We start from the raw sequence: 20,721 nt of genomic DNA on the forward strand, positions 1-20,721 counted from the left end.
CCCTTCGGGAATTCTGGTTCATTCAGCCTATCTAAGGATCCCACCAATTCCACTTTTAACAAAATCCACAAAATTTGTTGAGGAACACCAAGTTACCTGAGGAGACAGAGATAGAGAAGGGCAACCAGATAAGAGAAAGAAAGCAAGTACCCACTTGATCTGGCTGATGCCCACCTCCTCAGCAGACATCCCTAGGATGTAGCTGGATCCACTCTTTCAGGGTCAGAGGTGGTGGCTAAAAGCCCCTGAGGAGTCCCCATAAGCAACTATTCCAAAACAGGAAAAAAATTAAATAACAAAAGAAAAAGCTTAAAGTGAGGAAGGGTCTATGTGAGGAATAAAGGTAAGGGGTTACATGTGGCTGGCTGTTCCTGGTGTGCATTAGGTCAGAGACCCATCCTGCCCTGAGTACCACTGCATCCTGCTAACTTCCTGTAGGACTCTAGGGACAGTCCCTTCTGGGCCCCAGCTTGTCCACCTGCTGACAGGACCAGCACAGCTGGCACCCTACATCTTTCACATAGACACTACCAGCAGGTCATGAAGGCAGGTTTTATAAAGTCAAGATATTACACTGTGTTTCTGTTCGTAAAGATGAGTAAACATACTTCATTTATAACTCGAGACTATGGTCATCAGGAAACCCAGTTCTCTAGTCCAAAGAACAAGGCCACATTGGATTGGCCTTAACCTAGGAGAGGGGAGTATTTTGAAGATATAAAAGGATAAATTTATTTTCTCCCGCACAAAACCAAAAATTTCAGACAGACCAGAAGAAGTTATAGAACCAATGACAAGGAAACATGCTGAAATGACCCAGGTGTCACAGAAATGAAGCCCCTTCTGTCCACCATTATCTAAGGAGCATGACTTCCAAGCAGAGAGAATTGGCCAAAATGGAAAAAGTGGTTGGGGGTACAAAGTGCCAGGGTGTGCTTTCTCAGCTGGTAACCAACGAGAAAGGGCAGGAAATCCCAAAGGGGCAGGCCAAGTCAGGGCCTTCTTTGGGGCTCTGAGGAACTGTCTAATGTGTTTTGGGAAAAAAGATGTGTTGAGTTATTGGCAGCATTTCTATCTCCCCTTCAGGAGGGTAAGCCAGAGACATACAAGGAGCCCCCCAAACATATATAAAATATTAAACAGAATGTTGGCCAATATTTAAAAGACTTTCCTTTAAAATAAATGACTCCTTCAGGGGGAAAAGAGAGAGAAAAGGATAGGAAAGAAAGAAACTGTTCAAGAGAAATGAGGTGTAAGCACTGGGCTGCTAAAGCATGATGCTGAGCCTTCAGGACTGAGCTCATCTGCCAGGATGGTTCATGTGTCTTTTCCTCCTCTACCCTCTGTGCCTCCTTGGATAGGGTGACTTTTCTAGTGCTCCAGTCAGAGGGATGGTGGTGCAAGAAGCGCTGAGTCACCCGATAAAGATCAAAGTGGCCCTTCAGGTTCTGCCACTGGCTCGAGTAAGGCAGGCACTTACTAGGCTTTGAGGTGCCCTGACCATCATTGAGATATTTCCCTCCTTTGACAGGAAGAAGGTAAATCTTTTCTCCTGAAAGACCTTCTCTGTTCCATGACCCTGCGACACTTTCTGTGTGCCATCAATTAGCACACAGTATTTCCCTCCATTTATTTTTGGTAGTTTGGTGACAGTGACATAGGTTATCCCAGAAGAACTTACTATATCAGATCCCACTCTCCTCCTCCAAGAACTCCAGGGTGCCTACAAGTGGATGAGGACCTACAGCCTAAAAGGAAGCCCCTGGGCTTTGGAACTCCTGACAGAAGCTGTCTGTGCTGCTCTGGCCTCCATCCCTTTCCCAGGACCCCTAAAATGAGTCCAATCTGCTCACCAGTCCCTAGGTGGCCAACAGGTTCCCCAAGTGAATCCCTGAGGCCACCTGCAGGCAGAGGGTCTGACGAGTACCCAGAGGAAGAAATGTATCCAGGGATCTTTCTTGAAGCTCCAAATTATTACATCCTGGATTCACTGCCACCTGTAACAGCCTACGTTACCCCATGCTCATGGACCACTCTAAAATTCTGGGATTTCTGACTAGCCAGCTCCCTACAACCACAGGGCACTAGCCCAAGCTGCATCCCCCATCTGAAATGCTTCCCCAGGATCTCCCATAGCTGGCTCCTCCTTGTAGTTAGGACTCTGCTTAAACGTCACCTGGTCTGTGTTCCTGACACAAGAACCATTTTCATCATGGTCTTGGTTTCCTCCCTGCTGGTTTGTTTACTGCCAGCACCCCCACAACAGAATGTGCACTGCCTATCTGTCTCATTGGCTGCTATGTTAGCGGCACTGGAACAGTGCTGTGGGAATACAAAGGCAGATTAGGTATAATGGGGTGGGGTGGGGAGAAGGTTGGAATGAGTTCAGGGAGTAGGGAGTCAGTTAGGACTTGAAGAGGGGAAAGAATGAGCATGTGTGGAGGGCCTTATCTGACAAACACGCAAAACATCACGTCCTTTCCCCAGCTCCAGGTTGTGGTACAAATGAGATTTTCCACCTGAGTCTCTCTGTCCCTAAGTCCCACATGTTTTACAGGGGTATAGTCGAAATAAATGAAGAGGAAGAGGAAGAACATCACAGGCTATAGGGAACTAACAGAATGATGAAAGGGGGTTGCCCATTGCTGCAGTCAGAAGTTTTGGTGGAGGGATGTCGGGCCCGCTCTTTGGAGAACCAGCCCCTAGGCTTGGAATGGCCCCCAAGGCATCTTGCCAGATCCTCCAGGCCCTGGTGGAGCCCTAACGTTATGCACTGACAGTCGCTGCCGTCTGCTCAACACCAGGCACTGCTCTAAGCACTTACGGTCTCTGGTCTTTATTATTGGAAGATATAATTTAACAGGTTTATAAATCATAAAACTGAGGCTCAGGTAGTAAGTGACAGTATTGGGATTCAGCTAAGGTCCAACTGCAGATTTCATGCTAAACGAGCCCTGACTGCTGTGTGTCTGGGGTCCATACCCAGCACAAGGTGGGAATCCCATGCCAGCCTGCCCCCAGCCATACCAAACTGCAACTCTTGGAAGATTCTGTAACACCTTTGTGCCTTTCAGCTCCTGATCCTACACCTACACTGTCTTTACCTTTGCCCTTTACCATCCTCCCTCCCACTCATTCTTCATGACCCAGCTCAGGGAGCATTTGCTCTGAAAATGTTCCTGAAGGCCTTGGTCCCCGATGGGCTGCAGTCCCCTCCTCTGGCCCACTGTGAGAGTAGCTCACCCTAGCACCTTTTCTAGAGGGAAAATGTTGAGAGAGTCCTCCCATTTACTTGTACAGGTGCCATGGTGACATACTTACACAGGGTACTTTTCAGTCTCACCATTAATGCTCATTCTCCTCCCCTTTCTTGTTGCTCTTCAGGTCTCAACTCTCTCTCTACTCCCTACACTCACATGGCCTCCCTCTCTGCCCATCTGCCGTGTCGCTCACTCTTTGCTGTGGCACGCATCAGATGATAATGCCATGAGCTCACTAGTCTTCATCACTGGACCTTGATCGTCTCAAAGACCAGCAATTATGGCTACTGAGCACAAGAATGCCTGAATGTTGCCAGGATTACATTACATTACATTTACAGAAAATAGGCCAAGAGGTCCTAATAGTAAAGCACGATGCAGCTGTTGTTATGTGATAAATATTACCATTGTCACTACTATCACCATGACGGTGATAAACAGAGACATCCCTTTCTTTCTGAACTCTCACTGTCCAAACTCCAGAACTAAGTCACTTTGGATAAAGTCTTTAGATACCACGTGTTCTCCAGACTCGCTCCAGTAGTAATCTCCTTCACTATCCAGACCCTGAACCTGAAAAGATATACACCCTGAGGAAGAGTTGCATTTCTGTTAGTTATGGTCATGGCAGTGGCGTAAATAAGACTGGACAACTCTTTTGAATTCTGTGAGTTGAAGTCTTTTCATAGAAAAGGGTATTCCACGGAGGTCAGATACTGAGGAAAGGCCATTTGGAACTTTCCCAAACTCACAGAGTTCCCATGTCAGGCATCTCTTAGTATTCCTTGTGGTCCTAGAAAGCCAACAGTTCCTAGAAGATTCCGCCCCAGAGCCTGGTTCTGCCAGAGGAAGTCCACTGGGAGTCTCATGGCCTGGTAGTGTCAGCGGGGTACAGATGAGGAAGAATCCTTCCACAGGCAGTTGCCCACTGGTCTATGTTTTAGCTACCTGCAAAGTCCATTATCATGACCATTCCTGATGGAGCTTGAGGAGCCAATGGTTGTTTTTTCTTAGAAAACTGCATTAATCATATGAACCAAAACAAAATACTTCTTCATCTGAGGTTCCCCCTATAAAACCTTTCACCTCCAGCTGAGGGAAAACAATGAATTTGCTTTTGCTCTACAATCCATGGCTGTGTCAAAGTTTTTCAGAAGGTGCTGTTTTGACATCAAGAGCCATGTGCTTATTTCAGTGTGGTGTCTTCCTTTTTTTCTGACTCATGTTTCCACTCCTAAATCTGCTGTAGTGTACAACCCACGCAGGCAGTCTAACCAACAGTTTTAGTGTTTCTGGACCTCTAGTGAAGTGAAAGTATATTCCCCTTCTATTATGTCTTCAACAAATTCTCCAGGGTGGCACTTCATCCTCATTAAGAACAGCTGCTTGATGGGAATGTGTGACTTGGTGTATTGTACACCTCAACTGTCAGCCCACATACTAAACAGAGAAGGAGAAGGGAGGGAGTGTAGATAAATGGGCTAATTACCTGGTCTGGGGTCACAGAAACCTGGTTTTGAATCCAGGCTCTACCACAAACTGACAGTGGGCATTTACCGGAGCCTCACTTTCCTCATGGAGCACACAGGACTGTTAGAAAGTTTAACAGTAGGAGGTATGTAAAGTGCTTAGCACATGGCTCAAGCAAGGGGCCCAATTAATAGATGTTGTTAGTGCCAGCTCAAAGCATTTCCCAATTTCCCCACCCCTAAACTAGTAATAGGTCTCAGAGCCTCTATGGACTTATGGAGTGAATGACAGCCAGAAGCACTTCATGTCCAAGTCCTGAATGGTCAGAGCTGGGGCGTGGAGGTGGCTCATTGGCCCACTGAAGAGGGAACCTCTCTTAAAAGGCCCCTGAGTAGAAGCTTCCTAACCCAGCAACAGTCTCCAGTAGGCCAAGCCATTTGATTAGGATTTGCATCAGTGGTAGATTTGTTCCCCCACTTTCACCACTATTTATCAGGCAAGTGTCTCAGTGACATGCATAGCCCTGGGCAATAAGATACTGCAAGTATTCACTTTACAGCCACAAGACAGCTGAAGCACTCAGTCTGGCTGGTTATTTGAAAAGCTCCCCAAATGTTCAGGGATGTTTTCATGGGGAATGTTTGAAGCCATAGTTCCCTCTGGGCCCCGTGCAACACATCACTACCAAAACCACGCCTGTACCCTCAGGTCACCTGCCTCCTGACTAGTGCTCTCTACATGGAGCCATCCAGGAAGTATGGGCTGACCCACCCAGGAAGTGTGGGCCCAGCCTCTGTGGGCAGAAGTGACCAGGGCCAGCATAGGCCTCGGCCATCTGATTGTGTGCTAAGTCACCAGCTCCCCCCACTGCTCAGCTTACCAGGAGCAAAAGTCACAGGGCAGTGCTGAGGCTAAGCCAAACCAGGGCCCAGCTGGAGCAGAACTTGAGAACCACTGCTCCTGCTGCCACAACCACTATGAAATGATGAGCAGTCATTAGGCAAGAAGATGCAATACATGATCCATATGGCACTGATGCAAGGCACGTAGTGCTTGTGCAGGTACCAACAATCCTAGCAGAGTGGCAAGCAGTAGCTTAGAGAAGGCACCTTAAAATTCTTCCAGCCCATTTACAGATGAGGAAAGCTTGAGTTATTATGGAACTCATGTGGAGGGCCAGAGCTGGGCCTCACCTCTCTGCTCTGCTCCCTCCCCATCATTCCAGTTCCCCATATAGAATCCCAGGAAGGTCAGGTTTGGGCAGGCTTTCCCAGTTCAGAAATCAAACTCAGAAGGAATTGACAGTGAAGTGATTAGGGCTGCCTTATGTGGCAGTAGGAGACCCATTCTGAGGTTGATGGTGTTGGGACGCAGACTCTGAGCTCCTCCAAACTGGGGGCTCTTCCCTCCACTGAGCATCAACCTTCTAGGAACCTTCACAGGGCTGTGTCTACTTACCTGAGCCTTTGATTCTGTGAAGTCTCTGCCCTACACAATTGAGGTGTAGCAGTAAAACAAAGTAAACATAACTTAGAACTGAATCCCAGTCTTCATTTTGCCAGCCTTCCAACCCTGACTAGCCCTTTGTCAGTCCTGGCCCAATCTTTGGAACACCTCTCTCCTCTCCCCCCAAACTCAAGAATGCCAGGACCTTCAGAGTTGGTGTCAATCTGCAAAGATAGGCCTACTTTCTATGCCAATGAGCTTTTGTAGACTTGATGTGCCCAGAATTCTAGAACCATCCAATACTCTAGTCTTTTTTGTCCCTCTTTCCTGTGTTTATTTGCAGAGTACATCATGCATAGAAAAGAAACTGAGGCTCCTGTTTGGTGGTTTTATCAACTTACTGATCAAGAGAAACAACATAGTGATACAAATAATCCTGGGACTGATTCCTTGTGGCATGAGGAATTCACCCCTTGATTTCCTCTGACATTTTTGAGTGTGTCTTCTCTGTCATCTCTTATCCCCCTTAATTATTAAGAATGATACCACAGTGGGCACTACTTTGGAACTACTACATAGGAAAAAGTTCTAACTGCAGAGTCATGTCCTAAAGATAGTCCTAGGAAAGCACAGAAGAGCAAATCAACAGAAGCAGTATAGGAAGTTATTACTGTTGGGCATTGCTGCTGTAGGGGTGGGTTATGTAAAAGAGTATGATCTTTATATTTCTATAATCAATAATTCCCCACATCCAGATAGAGCTATTATTTCCAAAGCATTTTCACATACACTCAAGTGTTATCTTAGGCAAGCTAGCAGAGTGTGAACCAAACTCTTGTTTTATCTGTGGACATTAAAGCCATGCTCCGCTGTGGGCAGCCAGCAACTCGGACTCCAGGCTTTGTCTGTGAAGGCCGCTCCAAGCACAAACAGAGCACCTGCCAAGGGTTACTGTGCAGAATGTCACACTTGGAGTCCCCACCAAAGCTTTCATCAAAGTCAACCTGATTATTTTCCACTGCATTTTCCTGAAAGGATGTTATGATTTTCTAGATGTTTGGTGGCTGGCGATAAATCAGGCTTTTATGATGTCATGTGAAAGGCCACCTCTCGGACTTCCTCCTGCCACAAGCCATAGATTAAAAGCGGGACGGGTTGGTAGGGCATCATGTACACAGTTTGGCTTAACCCTTTCCTTGCTTGTCCTAAGGCACAGCTGAAGCTGTCCATTAGCTAGGGTCATGGAAGAAGGTGAGCTGCCTTCCCCTCTCCTTCCTTTCACACGAACACAGCTGGGGCCTGTGGAAACTGAGCTCCTTTCTCTGAGTTAACCAGACTTCCTCAGCTAAGAGGCTTTGGCAACAAATCAAGATCCGAAACAAGACAGTATGTTCCATGGAATGATATAAGAGAACATAGGTAATTTCACAAAAGTAATCTTTTCAAAGAGCCTCTGTTTCATAATCATGAAAATGAGAGATTTCCTTGAAAAGGAGATAAAATCTAATGCCGATGAGGTTGTGATAAAAAGTTACACTCATACTTTGCTGGTAGTGTTTATAAATTCATACAGTGTCTTTGAAAGCAATGAAAAGGTTCTCATTCAAGCCCAAATCCTAGGAGTTCTCTGTGAATCCTCTTTCCTCCAAATCCAGTCCTTCAGCAAGTCTTCTCACTCTCACTATCTCTCCCCGCATCTGGGCTGCTCTCCTCTCCTGCCACAGCCCCAATCCAGGCTCCCGTCCAGCACAGCACCCACACTGATGCCTGAAAACATCCCACGGAGCATGTGCCCCCAGTGCCGGAAGCCTCCAGGGGCTCAGAACACAAGCCAAACTCCGTGTTTTGGGTAGCAGGCTGATGAAGGACTATACGTTTTAAAGCAAAGCTAGGTTCTTTCTCTGTAGATGAGTGAACCTTTACAGACATAGAATTTGGTAAAAAAAAAAAAAAAAAATTAACTCAAGCAACTTTCAGTGCTGTGTCCCATTGTCTTGAGAACTAGTAGACGGGTGCCTGGGTGGTTCAGTCGGTTAAGTGTCCGACTTCGGCTCAGGTCATGATCTCACAGTTCATGAGTTCGAGCCCCCCCATCAGGCTCTGCACTGACAGCTTGGAGCCTGAAGCCTGCTTCGGATTCTGTCTCCCTCTCTCTCTCTCTTTGCCCCTCCCCTTCTCACAGTCTGTCTCTCTCTCTCTCAAAAACAAATAAATACATTTAAAAATTAAAAAAAAGAAAACTAGTGGAGAAAAAGAAGGCAGCTCTCAACAAGGAGTATTTGTAGTTAGAGTTTCACTCCGGCCAGAATTCTGCTCACACAGGAGGAAGTGAAGGGTGGGGCGCCATCTCTGCAGCCCTCTGGAGGTTGAGTGTGTCCTTGTTTGGCCAGAAAAGGTGCGGCCCTTCTACCACATACCCCAGCAGGTGCCAGCTCATAGGCCAGGTTCCTGCCTGCTGGCCCCATGACATTTCTTGGGCCCTATGTCCCACAGGGCCAGCTGAGCATAATCCTGACTTAACTGCAATAGCTCGGACAGAATCCCTTCGAAGCAAGAGTGGCCAGATGGTTCTAGGTTGGGTGGCACAAACAAATCAAAGCGTGGCAGCTTTTTTAGGAGGCAAAGGGGCTGAAGCATGCCAGGCAAAAATATGTCATCCACCCTTCTAAACATTTAGCTAAAAGTCAGTCCCATTCATACTTTGAAAGATTGCATCGGCATCTGAAAATCAGACTTGTGAGCTATATCAAGTTGAGTTAACCAGCTGTATGACTGTGGCCAGCCAGCTGCAAATAGTTTACAACACAATCTGTGACTAGAGAGTAAAGTCTTGTGAAGACACGGCTTTGCTGGGAGAGACCTGGGCCCCGTGATAGGGATTACCCAGCAGGCCAGGCATGATCTGACCTGTTTTTACTTCTCCAACTTTGTCTTGGGCTCTGATCACCCTCGTTCATTTTGCCCAGACACAGTGGCCTTCTCTCTGCATCTCAGACCAGCGGTGTTGCTCCCTAAGGTCCTTATACCTGTGGTGTCCCTGAAAGACCCTCCTACCCCAGGACTTCGTGTGACTAGCTTTTTGTTGTGATTCAAATCTGGGATCATATGTTACTTCTTTAGGAAGGCCTTCCCCACCCAGCCTTCCCACTCTTTATCACTCTTGCTCTCTCTTCTGTCTTTGCCAAACCCTGTCAGTAGTTGACATGGTCTTATTCACATCTCCTGTCCTCTTGACTGTCTCTCCCAGCTGGAACATAAGCTCATGAACATGGCCTTGTCTTGTCCACGGCTACCTCTCCAGCATCTAAAACTATAAACATTTGGCAGCAAAGGATCAAGAGCATTATGAAATGTTTACAATAATTGGGGGAAAGTAGAATACAAAATCCTGTGTACTCTGGTTACAGTGATTCAAACAAAATGACGATTTAAAAATAGTAGTAAAGGTTAAGTGCAAGGTTAAAGTAACATACAAGCACGAAAGAAAAACTATAAGACAATCCACTTAAAAGATTACATTTTCATCTGTGATATTAACTATAAGAAATTAACAGGATAGCTTTCCCTATAATTCAGTGATAAGAGCAACACTAGCTAGCCTTAACAGTGTAAAATGAATTGGAAATAGTGCTAGCTACTTTCTATGTGTAATCTTGAATTCTCACAGCAGCCCTGCAAGATAGGTGATGCTTTCCCCATTTTACAGATTTAAAACCTGAAGCTTAGAAATACTGAGAAACTTGCCCCCCACACAGCTAAGTGGTTGAGCCACGATACAAAGCCAAGTCTCTCCAGTGATGTCTCTGTATTGGTTGGTGGTGGTGTCTAAGAATCTTTTGTTATTGAGATCGAAGTTATACACAATGAAAGGCACAGATCTTAACTATATATTTGGGTCCACTTTGACAAATGCATACACTCATGTATGCTACACTCCTATCAATGTAAAGAACATCACCCAAAAGTTTCTTCGTGCACCTTCCCTGTTGATCTTTTCCCCTGTAACCACCGATCTAATTTCTATCACCATCAATTAGATTGCCAGTACTAGAACTTCATGCACATTGAATCATACTGTATCTACTCTTCTCTGTCCATTTCTTTCATTCATCACTGGAGTATGTTCCATATTTCTATCTGTTGTTACAGTCTTTATTATTTAGAGACCTTTGTGCCACTCAAATTAGTGAAGCATAAAGTATATTGCTTATAGTACTTTTTAGGGAGGGTTTGTACCACTGAGCATTGTGAGTGCTGGACTAAGTATCAGAAATCCTGACTTCTAGTCCAAAACCCTACTACTAGATGGCTTTGTGACATTAATCAAGTTATTTGTTTAAATATCTCTATAGATACGTAGAGGTATAGGATTCTATTCCTCTTATAAAAATATAAAAGAAAGAATGTCAGGTAACATGTGATATAGATACCCAGAAGCCTGGTAAACTCTCTATTAACCATGGTAATAGGAAAACAAATAATGGATAGATAAAATCATAAAAAACCTAAATATTTGTCTTAATGCTCTTTTCTCCATACCTCTCAAAAACCTTACTAACAAATGCCATCATACTTGTCTTAATTTTTCCTCAAATATAAAAGTCCCTAGAGAAACAACCGTAAAACAAGAATTTGGACTTAGTCAGCTGCCTGGTTAATCCTAGAGTTTCTTAAGTTACTGAGGGCATGAATGCTTGAAGGAATGTGGGGGTATACATTTGAATGACCCTGTCATATAATTTTTATTTTGGTTGGGAGGAGGATGGATGGTCAGATGGATGGATGAATGGATGGACAGACAGACGGATGGATGGACTGAAAGGAGGGAAGGAAAGAAGGACTACTGAAGTGAGTTTCTTGAATTTGAGTGACCTATGGTACTATATAAAATGAGAAAAATCCCAAAGGAAAAAATATCCCATCTATATTATGGAGGCATTCATATCACTTACAATATTTTTTAGTACTAATATTCAAAAGGAGGGCAGAACCTTTTCTAAGGGGTGGTGTGTATTTCGTAACAAACTGCAAAGGAACAAGCTTAAGGAAAATCACCTTCGCCTGTTGCTATTAGGGGTCTCCTGTGACCCAAGTCAGCCTCCCCCAAGTGAGAAGGTACCTTCCCTGGTGACAAGGTGGCTCCCCACCACATGCATGCTGAAGATAAGCTGCACAACAGAGTTGGGCTTTAACCCTCATGGATACTTTGTACAGTGCTTTCATCCCTAGGAAATGGGCACCTGAAACAGATACAAGATCTCTTGAGTTGCATTTTGAATGTGATTGCCTGGAGATTTAATTAGCCGATGTATGTAAAGTACTTTGAGGTTGAAAAGTACTAAGTGGCAAAAGAAAGGCAGCCTGCTTCTTGTGCTCCAGAGTGCCACTTGCCAATTAGGTCACAACAATCTTTAATCGGTCCACTTAAAGGTGCTTTATCTCCTTTCCTCAGGGTTTGTGTCACCTCCTACCAGCATGGGTAAATCTTTACACCCTAGATCCAGTTATTAACAGTAACCAGTAATTTCCATCGAAGATGGTGCTGGCTTTGAAGCCTGGAATGCTGAGGTCACTAACAATCTTATCTCCCTTTCATTAACTGGCTCTGCATCACAACTGTGAGCCAGCCCCCCATATCAACTGTTTGGAGTGAAGATCAGTGAAGAAATCAGAACCAAGAGGGCTCCAGTTACAGTACTTAATCTAGCTTTCCCTAGCTTGATACTCCTGTAAGCACCAGGGATCAAGAAATAAAGCTAAAAACAACAACAAAAATTAACTCTATGATTACAATGTAGATGTAGAATAGGTACAGAAAGACATTAGTACCTCATAAATGTGTATGATGCAAGCCTACATCCTATTCCCCAAATCCTATTGCTTATTTTATTTAAAGCAATCTATTAACACCAACCTATGAACAGACAGTTCCCCCAAAGCTACAAAGCACAGCTTCTGAAAGATGTTTTCCTTTGCTCAGCTAGCTCACTCACAGCCTGTCTGAACAGGACAGGCCCTGAAGGCCCTCAGGGCTGGATGCTGCAGATGGCTGGACAGCTCTTGGGACCCTGCTGTAAGGGCACCCTGCTCCTCTGCCCCTTCAAATGAGGGGAGAACCTGGGCCTTAGCATAGCATGCGTTGTATGGCTCTGTATGTCCCTTCCATGCAGGATAATGGACCACTGCCCTCGTCTCTACACATCTCAAGTATGTCTGCCTGAAGGGGCTTTCTCCCCTTCAGGTTTTAAATATTTTTAGGTTTTAAATATTTTTAAAAACCTATTTAAAAGAAAATTAGTGTGGTTAAGTCCTGTATGTCTCCTGCATGATTGTGTTGTCAGTGTGTCTTCTAGAGTGCTTTTTGTCTAACTACATTTCTTTCTTTTCTTTTAAATTTTTTTGTTTATTTATTTTTGAGAGAGAGAGACAGAGACAGAGACAGAGTGTGAGCAGGGGAGGAGCAGAAAGAGAGGGAGACAGAATCCGAAGCAGGCTCCAGGCTCCGAGCTGTCAGCACAGAGCCCGATACGGGGCTCGAACTCACCAACTGCAAGATCATGACCTGAGCCAAAGTCGGACATTCAACCGACTGAGCCACCTAGTTGCCCCACTGCATTTCCCTTTCTGTGCTAACCATATTTTTAGAACACATGTTAAAAAGAAGCATCTAGGGGAGCCTGGGTGGCTCAGTTGGTTAAGCGTTCGACTTCGGCTCAGGTCATGATCTCGCGGTCCATGAGTTTGAGCCCCGCATCAGGCTCTGTGCTTGACAGCTCAGAGCCTGGAGCCTGTTTCGGATTCTGTGTCTCCCTCTCTCTCTGACCCTCCACCGTTCATGCTCTGTCTCTCTCTGTCTCAAAAATAAATAAACATTAAAAAAATTTTTTTTAAAAGATGCATCTATATGTAGGCTGCACTATAAGTGCCATTAATTGGGTTCTCCCTTAATAAAGTGAATACTTTCTTTTACCACCTTAGGCTTTATTTACAAGTGAGAGCATAAGGAATACAGTGTTCTCATTCACTGTCCATGAAAGCTCTACCATGCTAAATAGATTTTTCAGTAGTGTCTAAGCCATACACACACAGAAGTATTTCCTTCCCTTTGTTTAGTAGCTCTTAATAGCTCCTGGTTCCAAATGATAAATGCTACCAATTGAAAATAAGTGGTCCCCAACCTAGACTAATGGGATCACTGAGGGGTCACAGGATCCTGGAGACCCCCTCAGGCACCATCCAAGGGGTCAGTACAGCACATCCTGAATCATAACTAACCAGGCTCACATGCAAGGCCACCAGTGGAGGTGACAGTGGTGATGATGTGAGGGCTCTGCAGGGCATTCAGTGTGGGGTATATATGTGTTACCCTGTGCCGAGTGCCTCCCAGCAGCCTCCATCCGGGTAACTGAGGACAGGGACACAATGCAGGGCCTGCTCACTCAGTTTTGCTCCCTTTGCCACTTTATCTCCACTGTCAGTACGTTCTTCGCTCATCAGAGCCGGTGCTGACTGACTCAATTTCCCTGAGGTTGAGCCCAAGCATTGTTTGGGGTCTGACGGCATTCTGTCAGCTCCTGCTGATGGACAGTCCCACCGAGTCCAGCTTCCTGAGCAGACGAGACGGCCTGCTGTTTTCTTCTTGTCTCTTATCACCTCTTGTCATTAAAGGAGAGGCCTTGCTTCAACTTCAATTTGTGCTGATATATGGCAGTAAAAGGGAAGAGAGGGGGAAATGTTCGTTCCGTTATTAAGGCCACTGCCTTTCTTACTGCTCTGAGATTCCCTCCGTCTCTGGGAAGGTTTCAATCAAATGATGTAGTTGTGAGCATGGAAGAGTTTAAATTGCCCAATAAGAGACATACTATATTGCAAACTTTCTGGGGGAAATCTCAGTCTTCATTCCCCCACCCCATTCTTGCTGACTCCCAGCTGCACATCTTGAATCTTGACTGGGATATTCTAGGCAACTTTAAAGCTTTTTCCATTTTACTGAAGTTTGTTGTTGTTTTGGTTTTTGGTATTTTGTTTTGTTTTAGCATTTCTTTTTCTCTAAAAAGAAGCATTTCCCCAAGAGTAATCTTTTCCTGCTCACTCCACATTAGCATAAAGTTAGATCAAGAACCAAATTTGCTTCATTCTTTTATTCCCTTGGAACCTAAGCTATTCCTCAATTTTGCCTTAAAAAAAAAAAAACAGAAGAAATGAATATCCAGTGTTACTCACAGCTCTGTATTTTAAATTCTTGAAGATATAACCAGGACTTTCACCAGTCTTAGTTTTCTTTATTAACATCCCCTGTCTATACATCTTCTCCTTATTTGCAGCACTCAAGAGTCAATTTCTTTCAATATGCACATTAGAAATTTAACAATATCCTGCCAAAAGTGCTCACACTCTTAAAATGGTTCTCCACCTAAACAGCTGTCCTTTGCAAACCTCACAGGCAGACCTGTTGAGGAAACATAGTATCCAACACATGATTTGAAATAAATATTTAAATTTCCCCAACACAACCACAGAGAAAAAGGGAGACAAAGAAAATTACACTATGAATTTTGAGAAGTTATCCTATGTTGTCAATCTATTTAATAGCATTCCCCACAGTGATTTTCAGGAGAGAGGGTGGGTATCAAAGACATTTAATGTGTTAAATGATGATCAAAATTTTAAAAAGATTGGGGGCAGGGAGGAAAGAAGACTAACCGGTGTGATTTAAAGATGCGTTGTTATCTTGATTGAGATTAAAAAGGCACCCAGGAGATTTGAGGAAAGGGAACTATAGTTAGAGTAGAAGATAATGGCACAGCATGGTCTCTCCTTTTCTGGATTTTATGTTAACTACTGTGGGCTCAGGAACTGGCTTAATGACTTTTCCAGGATTTGGTCTGGCCCTTTATCAGTTCACTATAACAAGAACATAAGCCAGGAAAGCCTGAAAAATTGCTGCAGCAAAACATGCCCTCCTACTGGGCTGCTGTTTCCAACTCTGGCCATTGGCATTGGGCCTGTAGGGTTTATGCCTAGACAGAGCCATCAGAGGACAGCTCCTAAAGGTCTGACCAGTCAACGGTAGGCAGGGAGTCCAAGAAAAAGTAAGGGGGCTCTGGGCATCTGGACATGCACGTTTTCTCTTTGCTCATGCTGTTTTGCTGCTGTAAAATGCTCAGCTAAACCTAATTGAATTTGACAATAATAAATCACATGTTGAAACTGTATAGCTCACCTAAGGAATAGCAATGGAAACAGTGAAGACACCAGAAGCCAGAGTTCAGGAAATGTCATATTCACATAGAAATGCTTTAAATTTTTCCCAGAGCTTTATTCTCTCTCTCTCTCTCTCTCTCTCTCTCTCTCTCTCTCTCTCTCAGAAAAGCTCCAGACCACCCAGTGCAGAAAGTCCATTTTGGAAAGTGTACATAAAATCTCCTTAATCAGCTCTTGCCCCTGTTGTCATACTATGACTTTAAGCCTATAAATAAAGAAGGAACTGAACTGTCAAAAAAGAAGAAAAGGACAAAACAGATGAATCATTCTTCTCTCTCCTCCTTAGGAGCTGATCACGCCCTAGAGGAGAGGATTTGTCAAATGTAAAGGGAAACTGTAGTGTGACCTTATCTGCCTCCCTCTCCCTCCCCTCCCCTTCCCCTCTCCACCCCACCCCAGCATTGCCCCTGTAGTCCTGTGAGAAGAGCGGTTAGTTCCTGATGTTCTTGTAAGAATCCAGCTTCCCCAATCCCATTTCTTTTCACGATGGCAGAAGCCTTATTTAAAGAAGCATTTCTGTGTCCTTGCTGTCATTCCAGAGCCACCTATACTCCTGGGCCACACTTTCCCCACCCCACCCTTTAAGTCCACCTTATGCCCCAAACCCTGCAGCCTAAACCATTTACTATATATTTTCCCTAAAGGGACCCAACAGAAAGAAGTAAGAAAATCCTTCAGGAGAAGTGAACAAGCTAGGATGTCCCTAATCTTTCCCTAAAAGTTGACAGGGGCAAAAGCACACGGACTAGTCTAGATTTAGCTCAGTAGCAGCTGGCATAGAGAGCTGCTGCTTTGCTTTGATGGAACCTCATCCTCTTCCTTCACTAGGTCTCTTGGTCTAATTAAATTTCAGGGAGACAGAGCCTTGGCAGAAGGTTAAAGTAAGCTGCTAGACTGGAATGTAGGAGCTGGGCTCAAAACTAAATTGGGAAGTTTAACTGGGTGCGTCTCTGGTTTCAATGAAATACTTTTACAGTGTATGGTAGCAATGTCTGTTGCTGAGCTTTTGAAAACCATTTTTCTTTTTCCTTAATTGTAGTTCCCTAGTTGTTTTTATATTATGAGCTACTTGTAGAAAAATACAGGAAACATAATTACAATACAAAGCTCCCTTTCCCAAGCCTACTGAGATCATTTGAAGCCAAAATGGGTTTTAGGGTTTTGCTAACTATAAGTTCAGAGCCATGAATTGCATCCTATGCAATGCTGGTTGATTTACAGCAAGTGTTATGTGATTAAACAATAACCATGTTTCTTCAAGCTATGTAACTGCTATAGAATTGAGGGAGGCTGTGTTGCTTCATGACGCCACATTTCACAGCTCTCTGGGGAAAAAGAATGAATATCTTTGTGTGACTTTTATAGTAAAATAGAGAAGTATTGTGGAAATATATACAAGTTTATTTAGGGAAAGGAAAGAGAAATAAATTAATTTGTTTTTCCACTTATATTTCCAGCACTCCATGCAGTGTTAAATTGCCAGTTATTAATTTTTGTATCCTACTTTTCCTGAAGAATCTGTATGTGGACTGTTAGGACCAGCAGAAATAACTTGTTTTATTATTATTTAACACTCTGGAGAGGAAATCAGTACTTCACTGTATTGTGAAATGCAAACGCCTTTGGGAGTTTGATTTATTCAAGCCTAAAAAGTAATGATGGATGATGGAGAATGAGCGTTGTTGAATGTACTCTGTTAGAGAACGATTTCAAGCATACAGTACAGGGCGCTGCCGCCCTTATTCAAGGTGGGTCCATTCCAAGCCCCACCTCCAGTGATTCTTAGAACAGTCAATAGTACTGAACTATGTATACTATGTTTCTTCCTACACATACACACCTATGATAAAGTTTAATTTATAAATTGGGCACACTAAGGGATAAACAATGATAACTAATAAGAAAACAGAACAATTATAACAATATCCCATAATAAAAGTTATGTGAATGTGGTGTCACTCTCTCGAAATACCTTACCATACTGTACTTACCCTTCTTGTGATGATGTGAGATGATAACATACCCAGTGATGAGAGGCAGTGAGGTGCATGACGTAGGCATAGGGGTAGGCTACTGCTGACCTTCTGACTGTTTGCCTGCTCCAGACTCAGTTGAAGGCAGGTAACTGAAGCCATGGAAAGTGACACTGAGGATAAGGCAGGACTATTGCATGCTCATTCAGAAGTAGCATCCAGACACCCTTCAGTATGGAAGTCTCAGTGAAGGTGGGCACCAATTCTGCCCAGCCCTTTGTGGCCTTTCTGATCATGAATCTCTAACAAACTCCCCACACGTGCTACCTTTCAGGGAATCTGAAGAAAATCAGTGGGCAGGCTTTCAAGCTGCCGCTTCATTATCTGTTACTTTCACTTGATGTAACTGGTTTTAGGCTGTTCTTTAATATTGTGTATAACTAAAATAGTTTCTCAATGGGGTATGTATCCTGTTTAAAGTACAGCTCTTTGTCATACCACCTTCACACTCTTCTGTCTTAAGGACTCATCTTGTGTACTGTTTGATGAATACATTTGTACATGTATTTAGGCAAAGCTAAATGTTTATTTCACCCCCCCCCCAAAATGGTCTGTTTCAAAGTACGTCTCTTTCCTCTTTCTTTCTTCTTTCTTTTTTTCTTTTTCTTTCTTTCTTTCTTTCTTTTTCTTTCTTTCTTTCTTTCTTTCTCTTTCTTTCTTTCTTTCCTTCCTCCCTCTCCCTCCCTCCCTTTCTTTTTTCAAATCCTCTTGAAATTCTCATCTCAATGTTCTTCCGAATCAGTCTCCAGAAATCTATAATAAGAAATGGGTGAGTGAGGGCTGAGGTACGGGATTTATACATCTCCCTATAGTTTTCTATTAGACAGTTTCCTTCTAAGGAAGTCTCTTAAGTGGATGGAAACTCTCCTAAAGCAGTTCCATGCCTGAACTGGTAAAGCTGAGCAGGGCTGACCCAACCTGAGTCTTTGGCGTTATAAATAGATGATAGATAGATAGATAGATAGATATTTTGATAAGACCTTGTCAGATGGGATGAGAAACGCAAGGATCAAGTAAATGTCAGCTTCGTGTACAGGAGCTGGAGGGTCGTTTCAAAATCAACTTGATCTTCCATCAGAGCAGTTAGGGAACGCTGGGCAAAGGAAGGAGTGCGGTGGAGCTGAAGAAGCTGCAGGGTGCTGGCTCTTCGGAGCTGTATTTTCAGACAGCTGGTTGCACGTATTAGTGGGTCGTGAGGTGAAGTGGCTTGAGATCATTATTTTCTAAGGAATGGGACAGAACAGAACAGAAGAGAAAATACGGTATGTCGTGCCCCTGGACAGTAAGGGCGAGGATTGCTTCGTGAAACTTCAGTTTCGTTTTATGTGCACGCGGGTGTGCTGGATGGCAGTGAGCCGCCCGTCTTTACCGTGGGTCAGGAAAGCTCGAGGCCACCACCCGGAAAGAACAGCTCTGCGGACCGGAGATTACCCAGCCCCCCGCCGCGGAGTCCCGGGTCCCCCAGCGCCGCGCGCCAGCACGCTGCGGACCCGGCGCCCCGGAGCCCCGGAGCCTCCGGGGTGAGTCGGCGCGCGCCCGCGGAGGGCTCACGGCCGTCCGCCCTGCAGCGGAGAGGAAAGCTGCCGCGGAGCGCGGGGGCGGGGAGGAGGCGTCTGCTCATTTACTCCTCTACTTGCCTGAGAAGTGCGGTAATTCGAAACAGTTCTCACAGTAGCGTCCCTGACAACTTCATGTTGGGTGTGTGTGTGCGTGTGTGTGTGTGTGTGTGTGTGTGTGTGTGTGTGTGTTTTAAGTCATTTAGCGTCAATGGGACGCCGCGGAGGGGAGGGGTGGACAGGAGGAGGTGGCTGCGTGAGCTGGGGACGGAACCGCTGTCACGGTCCGCACTGATCTGTGCAGCGCATTCTTAAACGCGACCTTCCCAAGATTTACGGCTCCGGGAGCCGCGACTGAGCGTGCCTGACGGGGACCAAAAGGAGGGAAACGGGGAGCCAGCCGTGTGCATCCTGAGCTGCCCGCCGACAGCAGCGGGAAGGACGCCGCCGCCGCCGCCCCCGACTCACGTCTGCTTTATCTTTCCCTCCCCCCGCAGGACTTTCTGCAAGGAGATTGCACCAAAGCGAAACAGAAGCTGAGCTGGAAACCCCGGGTCGCTTTTGATGTAAGTGCCTTTTTTTACGGCAGAATCCGCTGGCCCGCTCGCTGCGGGGCTGGGCTCGGTCGGGCCCGGCGGGAGGGGTGGCCGGCCCGGCGAAGCAGCGAGGCGTCCGAAGCAGCCACGTTCGGGCCCCGCCGGGTGCCCGAGGTGTCCCAGGCTTGGAAGGAGAGGAGGGGGCAGGGTGGAGGCGGGTAGGGTGGAGGGAGGGTTGCCGAGGCCGCTCCGCGCGCGCCACAGGGGGTGGAGGTGTCACCGGGAGAGTGTAGCAGAAACTTCTCCTTCACCGCCCACCCCCTGTGTCTCGGGTCCCAGGAGCTGGTGAGGGAGATGGTGGACGCCGACGTGGAGCTCATGAGAAACAACCCCAACGCGTGAGCGCGACCGCGGAGCCCGGAGCCACCCCTGCCGGCCTACGGTCCCTGCTTGGAATCGGCGGGTGCGGGGGCCGCAGGTGTGATCCTGGGAGGGGCGGGAGAATCCGGCCCGTTCCGTGCGACCCTCCTTGCCACTGCGCCTTATTCCCGCCGTTAGGATGTGGGACGGCTGAGGTTTGTAGCAGCCGGGACGTGGCACTCCGGGGTTCGGCCCAATTTCCATTTGTCGAGGCCTCTTCTGAAGGGTTTTGTGAAATCAACAAGATGTTTTAATCACAAGTTCACTATACTTGAAATTATGTCATTAGACAACTGAAATTGTGGGGCTTTCAAATTGTTTTTCTCTTTTATTAAAAATATCCTTTCTATGAACTAGCATTAACAGAGTCGATGTCAATGTTTTTCCCGAAGTATAAGAGCGGCTATAAGGACCCCCAAACAAAAACACCCAAATTCTTGCCTTGGAGTGAAATAGCTTCCTTTAAGCCTCCCTCCCTTTGGAGAGAGCCCCCGCAGGTAGACCCCTGCTGGGCCTGAGCCTAGCCTCTCTGGAGTGTTCTCCTAAGGCTCTGCCTGGGACATTTCTTTCCTTCTGGTGACAATAAGCCACTCTATCCAGCCGATCTGGAAACCCAGTTCCTGAAGAAAGGAGGCATTCACACCCCCTCAGGTCTCTCTGCTGACTATAATTAGAACCCACGGGGCTCCCACCATCTCAAAAGAAGTCTTGAGAAATAGAGGGGGGCTAGAAGAAG

The 20,721-nt window shown here is 45.5% G+C and overlaps 1 protein-coding gene across 2 annotated transcripts in view; it reads left to right on the top strand.

The window, feature by feature from the left end:
* GMDS (GDP-mannose 4,6-dehydratase) overlaps window positions 1-20,344 on the top strand; it is a 644,323-nt gene extending 623,979 nt beyond the window's left edge. For both annotated transcript variants that reach the window (XM_086706440.1, XM_086706441.1), the window contains exons 10-11: window positions 19,527-19,595; window positions 19,905-20,344. In XM_086706440.1, coding sequence (XP_086562566.1) covers window positions 19,527-19,595; window positions 19,905-19,967 — 132 coding nt within the window. In that variant the 3' untranslated portion in view covers window positions 19,968-20,344. The remainder of the gene's footprint in view (window positions 1-19,526; window positions 19,596-19,904) is intronic.
* Window positions 20,345-20,721: the final 377 nt, after the last annotated feature.

The sequence above is a fragment of the Puma concolor genome, chromosome B2 (genome assembly GCF_028749965.1).
Source record: "Puma concolor isolate L17-30 chromosome B2, mPumCon1.1.hap2, whole genome shotgun sequence".
NCBI lineage: Eukaryota > Metazoa > Chordata > Mammalia > Carnivora > Felidae > Puma > Puma concolor.